This window comes from Hippoglossus hippoglossus, chromosome 15, assembly GCF_009819705.1.
Source record: "Hippoglossus hippoglossus isolate fHipHip1 chromosome 15, fHipHip1.pri, whole genome shotgun sequence".
Taxonomy (NCBI): Eukaryota; Metazoa; Chordata; class Actinopteri; order Pleuronectiformes; family Pleuronectidae; genus Hippoglossus; species Hippoglossus hippoglossus.
This window is the reverse complement of record NC_047165.1, coordinates 24,122,859-24,135,108: the sequence shown is the minus strand read 5'-3', so window position 1 is coordinate 24,135,108 and position 12,250 is coordinate 24,122,859. Positions and strand designations below refer to the sequence as shown.

General features: G+C 41.6%; 1 protein-coding gene across 7 annotated transcripts in view; it reads right to left on the bottom strand.

The window, feature by feature from the left end:
- The window catches only part of rasgrp3 (RAS guanyl releasing protein 3 (calcium and DAG-regulated)), a 38,177-nt gene that overhangs the window by 4,666 nt on the left and 21,261 nt on the right, over positions 1-12,250 (bottom strand). For 6 of the 7 annotated variants that reach the window (XM_034608306.1, XM_034608311.1, XM_034608307.1 and 3 more), the window contains exons 4-12: positions 11,505-11,567; positions 10,939-11,070; positions 9,984-10,131; positions 9,134-9,307; positions 6,271-6,387; positions 5,894-6,172; positions 4,790-4,870; positions 3,028-3,141; positions 2,808-2,923 (exon numbers count right to left, since the gene is read on the bottom strand). In XM_034608306.1, the coding sequence (XP_034464197.1) occupies positions 2,808-2,923; positions 3,028-3,141; positions 4,790-4,870; positions 5,894-6,172; positions 6,271-6,387; positions 9,134-9,307; positions 9,984-10,131; positions 10,939-11,070; positions 11,505-11,567 (1,224 nt within the window). The remainder of the gene's footprint in view (positions 1-2,807; positions 2,924-3,027; positions 3,142-4,789; positions 4,871-5,893; positions 6,173-6,270; positions 6,388-9,133; positions 9,308-9,983; positions 10,132-10,938; positions 11,071-11,504; positions 11,568-12,250) is intronic. The other variant, XM_034608314.1, reaches the window with a different exon arrangement.

Here is a 12,250-nt window from a genome sequence, read left to right as displayed (position 1 = left end):
GTGTGCCTTCCTTTCTCTCACAAGGTAAATGGTAAGCAACAGTTTTTTGATGATTGTGGAGGTGAGGGGGCTGGGAGAGCACCCTCACCTGCACCACAGAGGATCAATCAGGTGAGAGCTGTTAGCTGATTGGTCCTCGTGCTTAAAAGTTAGCGTCTGCGCTGCCTCAAGGAGGAACTCAGAGACGCAGACTCTGGAGAGACTCCCAGACACTGAGTGAAGGACTGAGCTGGAAAGCTAGTCTGATTTAAGTTGTAGTTTATTTATGTTTGTTTGAGTAATAAAGAATGTTAAAAAGCAACACTTCCGTCTCTGGCTGTGTGTGGGAGAGCCCCGTGGCAAGGTCGATTGCCACAATGATGTTTTACTTTTTTACTTTATTCCCATTCAATTTAAACAGTGCTATTTGGGTGAGTAATGCAAATAAACACAATCTGCGAGTCTTTGCCTGTTCTCCTCTAGAAAAGAGGAGGGGACTACTGGCTGAAGTGATGACATTTGCTGTGTTGTAGGTGCTGTGGAACCACCGAAGTAAGCCAGTACCATTGTATGGGTCCATAAGCTCATCTAGAAGAGCACACAGCTCAGGGACTTTCACCGGCTTCTCTAGGCGCTATGTCTAGATGCAGTCATTTCAAGTGCTACCTGAAGGCGACCCATGCTGGACAGCTGGACCAGACGCTGTCTCCCCCTCCACACTCAGGTACTGTGCAGACCAGCTGTCTCCAGTGTTCACGGACATCTTCAACACCTCACTGGCTGAATGCGTGGTACCTGCCTGCCTCAAAACATCCACCATCATCCCTGTTCCCAAAAAGCAGAGGATCACAGACCTTAATGACTACAGACCAGTCGCCCTGACCTCTGTAGTAATGAAGACCTTTGAGCGCCTCGTGCTGACCCACCTCAAGGCCATAACCAACCACCTCCTCGACCCACTGCAGTTTGCCTACAGAGCCAACAGGTCTGTAGACGACGCAGTCAACATGGGACTCCACTTCATCCTCCAGCACCTTGACTCCCCCGGCACCTACGCCAGGATCCTGTTTGTGGACTTCAGCTCCGCATTCAACACTATCGCCCCAGCTCTTCTCCGAGACAAGTTGACACAGCTGAGCGTGCCTGAGCCCACCTGCAGGTGGATCACTGACTTCCTGACAGACAGGAAGCAGCGCGTGAGGCTGGGCAAGCTTGTCTCTGAGCCCCGGACCATCAGCACTGGAGCCCCACAAGGTTGTGTGCTCTCCCCTCTACTCTTCTCCCTCTACACCAACAACTGCATCTCCAGCCACCCCTCTGTCAAACTCCTGAAGTTTGCAGACGACACAACCCTAATTGGATTAATCTCCAATGGGGACGAGGCCGCCTACAGAGAGGAAGTTGACAGCCTGGCTTCCTGGTGCAGCCAGAACTTCCTGGAGCTGAACGCTTCAAAAACTGTAGAGATGATAGCAGACTTCAGGAGGAGCCCAGCCCAAACCGCCCCCCTCACCATGTGCGACTCCCCAGTTAAAACAGTGGAGTCTTTCAGATTCCTGGGGACCATAATTGCACAGGACCTGAGGTGGGCTGAGAACATCACCACCATCACCAAGAAGGCCCAGCAGAGGATGTTCTTCCTGCGGCAACTGAAGAAATTCAACATGCCGCAGAAAGTGATGGTCGAGTTCTACACGGCCATCATTGAGTCCATCCTCACTGCATCAATCACCGTCTGGTTCGCTGCCTCCACTGCCAAGGACAAGGGCAGACTGCAGCGGATCATTCGGTCAGCTGAGAAGGTCATCGGCTGTGACCTGCCGGCTCTCCTACACCTGTTCCACTCCAGGACCAGGAAGAGAGCAGGCAAGATCATTGCTGATCCTTCCCATCCCGGCCACCACCTATTCCAGAGACTCCCATCTGGAAAAAGGTTCCGGGCCATCAAGACCAAAACCTTGCGCCACCTGAACAGTTTTTTCCCCATGGCAGTGGGGCTCACAAACAAGCCCTCTGCATCACACTGACTCTGCCCCCCCCCCGCACATAACTTATAACTTATATATTGTTGGCACTATCCGGAACCAATCACTGCACCTTAGCACCGCACGTGCCTATTGTTTTTTCTGTATATATTGTTGTTTTATGTCCGATTTGTTGTTATGTCCAAAGGCACCAACCACACCAAGGCAATTTCCTGTATATGTAAATATACTTGGCAATAAAAAGAATTCTGATTCTGATTCTGATGGCTGGTTTGATCACCCTTTATCTCGGTGCTGTGCCAGGACCTGAGTCCCCTGAATTTTATTCTCAGCACTGATTAGCTTTCCCAACACAAATTTCTCGCCCAAGTTAAAATATTTTAGATCGAGCCATAAACACAAATGGACGGAAAATGTGTTTTATCGTTAATTTACCAATTTTGAAATTGTGTTGCATTTGTTTTGGACGCAGCATTAGTAAGCTACATGCTAATTGTAGTAGTTGAGCAATGACAACCCAAGAATTTTAATTGAAAATAGTAAAATACATTGCAAGGTACTTCAAGGGACATGTACTATTAAGTAAAATCATCAACAACTGCACTCATTATTCTGCTGTGTATGTTAAAACACAACAAAAGAAAGTAACTTGGTTTCAAGTGTAAATGTAACATGATTTTGAAAGTAGCTGGAAAGCCATATTGAAATCTGGCTAAACTAGGAGTGTTTCTACATTTGGTATTGCAGACCATGTACTGAAAACTAAGGCAAGCCAGGTGGAAGTCAGTGAAATATCACAGCTAAAAAGTGCAGTTAATGTGTATCATTATTTTCCACACTCACTGATCTTTGTCCAAAACGCAGAAGGAGTCCAGGAAGGGGAAATTGGCAGCGATGCTCTCAAAGTCCTCTTGAGAAATATATCCATCATGGTCATGGTCATAATTCCTGAAGACAGACTTCCCCAAACCAGACAAGAAACACATTACACCAGAAACATTTCATACACATCTAGGTTGTTGCTTTTCTGTGCATATTTTGAAAATGGATGATGTCTACTCACATCCACCACCTTCCTGATGTGTTTATTGACTAGAGAGGGGTCTGGTTTGGTGGTGATACCTGAGGCCCAGTCAAGTGGGGCCAGGGGCTTATTGGGAGTCGTTGGAGAAGACAGCTATGAAAATAATTCACATACACAGGACTTGAAGCACAGAGAAACTGAAATGTAACATGACAAAAGGTAATGAATTCAGACGCTGTGCCATGACACAAAGTTAGGGTCAGTCACCTCCTATTTCTCTTGATCATCTTTCAGATTGTATTTCGGTCATCAGTTCAGTTGACTGGACATGATTTGGAAAGACACACAACATCTGCCTATATAAGGTCTGCCAGCTGACAACACACAAAAGAGCAAAAACCAAGCTGTGAGTTTGAAGGAGCTGCTGGCAGAGCTCAGAAAAAGGACTGTGGCACAGATCTAAGGAGGGATGATAGTGGCAGTGGATCATGACGATGGATTGAGGATCATGGTGGCGAATCCTGATCATGGTGGCATCTGATCATGGACTATGATTACAACAAGACTGCTTGAAATACAATATGCCTACTCACATATTCTACCATTACTGACAAGAACTCTTCCATTTCAGTTGTCATTCCTTCTCCCTTCATCTCTATCAGATATTTTCTCATGTATAAATTCTATAAACATTGACACACTTTCCATTATGTTACAAATTGTTTCTTCTCATCAATGTTGTAAATTCTGTTATTTTGTTGATGTTCATTTCTCATCTATTGCACTTCTCTCCATCCTGGGAGAGGGACCCCTCACATGTGGCTCTCTCTGAGGTTTCTACGTTTCTTTTTTTTAGTTTTTCCTGACTCTTGTTGAGGGTTAAGGACAGAGGGTGTCGCACCTTGTCAAGCTCTATGAGACGAATTGTGATTTGTAAATATGGGCTATACAAATAGAATTTGATTGGTTGGTTGATTGATTGAAAATGTCCTACATAAAAGGGAAGAAGTTTGGTTGGAGATGCTTCTCACACGCAACAGGCACAAAAATGAAAAAACAAAACCAAAAATAAAACATATCTCATGATGAAAAAGCAGTGACACACACAAAAAAGACACAGACGAAAGGGTCAAGAGAGTTTGTCCGCAGCAGAATGGATACGTTCCATCCTGCCTCTCCCGAATGCACAACCCCTCGCCTGAAATCATGGGGAGAATTTGTTGCTGTTGTGAGCAGGTCTGAGTAGAGAATCTCACACTGCGTTGTTCATGTGTGAAAGGCAAGCTGCGGAGAAAGTCCAGACCCAATACCACAGAGATCGTCTGTGGGTCATATCTGAAAACAGCTTAAGAGAGGTGACCGAGAACCTGCTTGTCACTTTCCTACTAAGCTCCAGAAATTCTGTGTGGAGATTGGAGAAACTTGTAGAAGGCAACTATCACTGCAGCACTTCATCGACCTGGGCTTTATGAAAGAGTGGCCAAATGGAAGCATCTCTTCAGTGAATTACACATGGAAGCAGCTAAAGGAGCTAAAGGACTCTGAAACTGCGAGAATGAAGATTCTCTGATCTGTAGAAACCAATATTTAACTGTTCGACCACAGTTCTATGCATCATGTCTGGAGTAAACCAGGCACCACCATCATTAAGCATATTGGTGGTATCTTCATCTGTTCTGTGTTTTCAGCAGCAGGGATGGAGGGACATGAATCAGCATAAATATCAAGTTCATTGAAACTGGACTCAATCAGTGTGGAAAAACCTGAGCACAGAATACAATTCATGGCAGTTGACACTTACCAATGATTTTGGGTTACGTGGTTCCCTGAGCAATGACAGCTCATAAATCTCATCTTCTGTGTAATAAAGGTCGAGAGAAAGCTAAAAACACAAGGATCATGGATTTGATTAGTTCAACAATCATTCTACAGATGGTAGCAGTTTTGTAAATGTTCTTACAATAGACTAGAACTTTCTAATAGATCACCTTGTATGTTTCCAGTATTTCAGAGTTGAATTTCTCCTCCACTAAATAAGTGCACGATACAGAGAACTTTAAAGAAGTCTTCAACCTGCAGTTTCTCAATAACATTTTAGAAAAACAGCTCAAAGAAGTTCTTCTTTTTCCCCCGGTGTCATAACACCATTTTGGCTGACAGGTTGTGGCAAATGAGCGGATTCTCAAGAACAGCTTCCAACAGGTTTTTGATGTCACGAATAAAATTTCGACTGGTTTGTAGTCTCATGCTCCTTAAGACTGTTATACTGCAATTTAGTATAATGAACAGCTTCAAGCAACAGTCACAAATGAACTATAGGGACATTTATCCAAATGAAATTGGCCATGACATTTCATCCCAGAGATTGGACATAACATGTCTGAGGTTTAAATCTTGAATCACTGCGGATTCTCATTTGGTTCAGTTTAGTGCAAAGATACAAAGTCACACCAAGTCTTGGCTAAAGCTGCTGACAGCAGCTGTGTGTGTGTGTGTGCGTGTGTGCGTGTGTGTGTGTGTGTGTGTGTGTGTGTGTGTGTGTGTGTGTTATCAAAACTATGGTCTAAAGAACACATTTTCTAAGATGTCTGCAAATAAAAGACAATCTAAAGCTTCCATTTATCAGAGAATTACACACAATTTGTGCCCAAAAAGAAAAATTCTGATCAAACAAGAACTCATCTTGACACTGGCTCACACCAGGTGGGACACCCACCAAAATGTTGTTCTCATTCATATTTCCCGCATTATTACTGAGCAGTCATTACTACATTATTACAAACATACTCAGTAGACATTACTGAGTAGTTATAGCATATTTGTTATTTACCTACTTTACAATTTTTGACCCATTGCTCAGGATTTCTATCTTACAGCTGTTTTCAGTGGAATGGTAATCCCTCACCGTTAGCAGGTAGATGAGGTCCATGTTGGGCTCCACTTGAGCTGCTGCACTTTGCAATGACACCAGCTCATTGAAGGTCATGTAGAGCTGATTCATCTTCACCAGGTTCACTTTATTACTGTCATCAACCCAGTCAGGAAAGACAACATGCACCGCAATGAGGTCTTTGAGGTGCACACCCAAGATGGGGATTTTAAAGCCCTGACTCTCGATGAAGGCCTTGCGATAGCAGGAGTAGTTGTTGCTGGAAGATACCAACTCTGTCATCTCACTCCAGATCTGACGTAGGGGGGGGGGATTTGAGTAAGTATCATGGCTAAAATGCAGACTTGATCAGGAAAAGCAATACAGATATTGAATTACATTAAAAGCCATACCTTCACAACCTCTGGAGCCAGATAAGAGTGAGTCTCCTTAAGTCGAGATATGGAGCTGTGGCTCAGTCCCCCCACCACCGCCATCAGAGTGTTGAAGTTCTGCAGCTGCAGAAGTTTCTGATGAGAGAGAGAGAGAGAGAGAGAGAGAGAGAGAGAAGGACATGGATTTTTATACATTTTCTTTACTGCTGATCACCTCACTGAATTCATGACATCTGTTAACATGATACAATATTATGACACATTTTAAAAATAAAGGACAGACTTTAAATCTACATTCATTTAAAGCATTAGCTTGCATGGGGCTACTGACCCTTTTAGCAGATAATAATATGGTTCATAATTGTGGAAATACGTACCCTATAAGGTATTTGTACTTAGTATTCCCATTTAATGACATTTTATACCTTTACTCCACTCCTTATATAAATAAAGAATAACTGCCCTTCTCATTCCATTTAGTTTGTTTAACAGCTGTAGTTACTTTTTTCTTTACACAGACAGAGATTGTAGTTACATACGTTTTTACCTTTACTAATTAATGCAGTGACACCTTACCTACACATTACTGCTTCCAAATAGCCAAAACTCTAAAAACAGTCAGGACTGTAGACAAGATTTAAGAAAGTTATGAGTTGTTTGAACTTCTATATTTGATGTAGTTAAATTCAATTTGTTATCATTGGTTGGTCATTTGCTTAAATTGTAAATTCTGAGCCAAAAAAAATCTAGATAAATGGTATACAGAATTATTTTTGACCCAATGTTAGTATTATTTTCTCATATTAGATTTGGGTTACTATATCCACACAACAAGCTCAGGTTTTAACTTGAAACTGATTTTTAAATTAGCCCATAAATCACGTTTTCTTTTAAGAATATGAAGTTAAAAACTATAATAAATGTATAATTGGAGGACATGACCATGGTGTTCCTTGTGGTGGTTATTTTTGTTATGTTAATTATCTGAATACCAGACACCCCTTTTTAGTATGTAGGAGAATCTATGGTGACCTTCATTTAACATTAAATTGTGAAATGCCCTCTCTAGAGCTATTGTTTGGATTGTCCATTCTGGGTTACTGTAGAAATGTAAACTACTATGTAACTTGATGGATTCAGAAGAGGAAATGGACTTGCTCTTGATGTGGATAAAAAGGGCTCATTCTAAGTTAACCAAATCACAACAATTTTAAGTGATTACACACTAATGAAAACATCCTATTAACATGACTTTCACTTGTAATGGAACATTTTTAAAGCACAGTATTACCTTTTTCACGTAACTGAAGTAGCTGTGTATTTCTTTCACAATTGGCAGTTGGATTTGGTGAGAAAGGACATGTTCTCTAAGTGAACTCTCTCTAATCCTTCAAACACATAATGATGGAGAATTTAAGCCTGATGTAAGGTAGTGTCTCTGCATGTATTAAGGCTAATATTATGCTACAATAGACTGAATATTGAGAGAAACAGACCAGCAACAAATGCTCTAATTTCAGCATTTAGAAATATGTGTTGAATGCTTTCATCCTTGAGCCCATCTGCACACAGAGACAGGATCACTGAGCTAGGACACTGATCCATTTCTTTCAATGCTGATGGAGGAGTATTGGAGAAGCTCTTTCGCCCCCACATTGGATGGAGATACCCATCACAATTACCAGTAACCTTCAAAATGAATATTAATGAGATAGCTTTTATGATGGAAGGATAAGTCAACTGCATCTATATGTAAAAGAAAGATGTGGCAGGATCGCTACTGGGGTCCCTCAACCCACTGGTGCTCATGGATGGGAATATGTAAAAAAAAACAAAAAACAGAATAATGGCATGTAGAATCCATGTCCAGGCACTGAATAAAAAGGCCTCTATTTAAATAGACTTGACACTTTAAAATACACCCTGAAGAAGGCATAAGCCAATATAGTGTATTTTAAAGCGTCAAAGCCCATTTAAATAAAGGCCTTTTACATTTCTCAAAAGACTTTGAGTGCCTAAACCTGGATTCTTCATGCCATTATTCTTTGGACACAAGTTTTCCAAATCACCCCTTGGTCCTCCCTACCCCTTTTTTCCGAGGGTTATCTTGCCCCTTGAAACGGAGTCACAAGCGGTAGTGGTTGAAATCTTCCCTTACGAATTGGGACAGCCTTTCAAGAAGCCATTACATCATCAGTAGTCGTCAAGAAAACCTGGCTCACCCGCGATCTTTTTTTTTTACGGTTGTTGTGAAAAAAGTGACCATAATACATTGAAATGATATTAAACTAAGATATTACAATCATTATCGTAATTTGTAATCCTTATTAATGGAGAAAATACTACATTTGTGGGTCTATCTCCCAGCTTGCCAGTGATTAACAAGGCATTCTGGGTACCCCTCCGTTTGAAGTGAGGGTCTGAAAAATCTCCGTTTAGAGGAGTATAGAGCCCCTCGGCCCTAGCCCTTTGTCCCAACAGGTATTGGGACACCTACCCCTACACGTGAACGCGCAAAATGAAGGAGAAGGGCCAAGGGGTGAAATGGGATTGGGCCTTTAGTGTCCTTTAGCAAGAGATTGAACCTCTATTAATCCTGATGGGCAGGTCAGTGTCTTGCATGGCACCCCCATCAGTGTGAATGTGTGTAAAGAGGTGAACTAGTGGAGCAATTCACCTGTTTAAAAAAGCTTTATAAATTAAATCCAATTGCAATTTACCACGTGGAAGCCAATCAGCCTCCTTCCTTTGCTATCAGCAGGGACCCTGTTTATATCATTATTGGATGAACAGGATTTTAGTCACTTAAAGCCATTTTCATGTTTAGAGAAAACAGTGAAGGTGGAAATCCTCTACGTCGACTACCTCCTGCCTATCTTACCTGAGCCACATGGATGTATTTGGTGATGACTTCTGCACGGGTCTGAGGTGTTAGCTTGCTGAGCACCATGAGCTGGACCCACTGAGACACGCCGTTAAACAGCCCAATGGAGCGCTCCAGAGTTGGGTTGTCTACGAGGCAGCCGTGAGTCACATAGCTCTGGTAGTCAGTGAACTGGGGACAAAAAAGATTTACAGATGAGATGTTAATTTTCAATAGTTTCTGCACACCGTCACGGTTGTAAAAGGTTGTACTTCAGCCTTTAAAAAATCATGGGTGTAACATAACATAAACCAATCCATGCGCCATCTCCCTTTCCTTTTAAATCAAGTGAGCTTGTACCCTGGTAAACCCACATAAACTTTGCATTGTTGTAACCTTTAGGAACGTTCCTTGTAATAACCTTTGCATACACTGTACACAGCATTCCTTTGAGCAAAATGCTAATATCAACATCATCCCTATGCTAATATTCTGATGCTGTTTGCTAACATGCACTAATCAGCTCTGAACTAAAAGTACAGCAGAGGATGGTACTGCATTTTACAGGTATGTTGGAGCTGAATGAAAAGTCATAGAATCACAAAAACTCTTACAGTTCTGTGGCAAGTTCAAATATCTGTACTTCTGTAGGCTACTAACTGTGTGCGGAAATACAGGGGGTCTCGGGGGTCCCTGTGTTTTAACTTCATTGTTGCAGAATAAGTCTGTTTATCCGGGAACATGAATTCAGCAGGTTATTATAAAGATCAGTTCTACGTGTGAGTGATTAGAAAAGAGCAGAAGAGCAGAGACACTCTCAGTGTTAGTGTGGCAAAAATAATTGAACAATTAAACTAAAGCTGTTTACCGATATCCTCCGGATAGACTTGAACTCTAGGAAGGTGAGATGTTCAGCCAGCTCCATTGGCTCCAGGTGGTCAAACAGTAGTGAGGCCTTGCCTTTCTTGGCCTGCTTCTTCCGCTGGGTCAGCTTACGCATCCAATCGTATGATGGACTACAAGGAGAACAAAATATCCAATATAACAGCTGCAAAATAAGAGACTAGAGACAAACAAATGTCCCATTTCTCTATGTGATGTAGGGGTAGTGGTCATCTAACCACTACTATTCAGGACCCCCCTTAAAAACGAAGGGGTAGACAGAAATTCCTGAGTGATTTTTGAACAGATGAAGAGAATCAACATGGCAACCACTGTGAGTAAATTGCTCATAATTGTAAGTCTCAAATCTTAAAAAATAAACAGGAAAAAAATATTTAAATCCAGCAGAGTGTCCAGAGGCAAATGAAAATGTAATTGAATTGCTCTGACGAGTGTTTCAGGAAAATCTCTATTCACGTCACTAAAACAAGCATGTAAACAGTTCAGTTTTCAGTGCGGGGCAGAAGTTTCTATGAACAGAACTTATGTTACATAGAAATAACTGATGTAAACACACTGACTGACTGTGTTTTGATCAATAGATCAATCTGTCCCGTCTGTCCAGCAGTTGTCAATTGTGTCACTTTTATAATGTCGGTTGTTAATATAATAGCGTTAGTTGATATTGTTTGTCACTGTAATATCGTTGGTCGGCTGCTGATGACGTAGCGAGTGGTGACCCCCCCCCCCCCCCCCCGTAGCTCTTTTTGGAGGAGGACACTACCAGCAAAGGGCAAATCATATCTAGGGGTAGGGACAAGGGAGAGGAATTGGGATAGGGCCTAAGTTCCTGCCACAATTAACATGTTATGAATGTACTTGCTAACACTGATAATGTCAATAGTTATTAAAAGTGAGTCTGCATGCATTTGAAATCTTACATGGTGGAGATGTCTATGAGTTTGAAATGATCCTCACAGCCGAGCTGAGCAGCCACGTCCCTAAACTCCTCTGTTATCCTGATCAGACCCAAGTCCAGGTTGAACTCTGCAGGGAATGTCACGATCCAGTACCTGAATACACACACTCACATTTATAAATGTTCAGCAAACATTTGGACTCTGATAAGACATGTGGTAGAGTGGAAAATGTATTACAATAAAATTTCCACTGAACTAGATAATGACCTTGTGACATGCAACTCATGTAGTTCAGTACTGCTTGTTTCACATTCACAACTTAGAATTGTGATTTTGTCAGCCTTTTCGGCTTCCTTCTATAACAGTGTTGTGCTTAAATCTCAGGGTTAGTAACCTGCACACAGATAATGAGCACTGTGATAATGGAAAATAACTGCGACCTCGGATTTCCAAGTGTGAAAGCTTTAAACTGTAAAAAGGGAATGTTGCAAACTCTAGTCTTGGGTTTAAATTTCTCTGGGTCTGAGAGGTCCAGTGAGAAAAGTCTTAATGTGTTGGGATGAATGAATATGTATGTAGGACCTTACCTCATTAAATAACAAATCTTCAGTCTGGTGTCCTGGCAGCTGTCGTCACTGCAGTCCTGGTACGTGGGCTTAAGTTAAGGTTTTTTTTTCTTTCACAAGATTTGACAATTAATTACTGACACTTATATTTGTTATTGTCTGTAGATAACAAATGGGAGGCTATCCTCTCCACACCATTCAGGTTCATCTCAGCCACGACTGCATCGTCTACAAGCGTCTATGCAGCCTGTGTTACTGCTAATTTGATACGGTACTGACATCACTTCTCTGCTCAGATGGCAAACTGATGTGTAGCAATGTCCTCAAGCAGAGAGACAGTTATCTTGACCAAAACCATATCTGATCATACTATTTCCAACCACACAATCAATCACTCACACCTTCCTCACACATCGGCTGGACTGGGGTTTGTAGGTGAGAGTAAACAGATTATCAACATCTCTCACAAGTCACATTTGTCAAATTAAATTGTGCTTTATTTGCATGACATATCAAAACTATTTTACTGGAACAGTACAGAAAAGTATCAACATTGACAGATGAATAGCAATGAATACAGTAATAATATATGAATATTTATGAATATGCAAATATCAACCATCATATTGAATACAGCTTGTTAAATTGTATTCAATTTGGCCCTCGACGATTTAGGACATAAAAAGAAAGTTCTGTCTAAAGCAAGAGTGTAAGTGTCTAAATCCACTAGTGTAATGGAACAGACTTTTTTCGAAGTGCATTGTTCG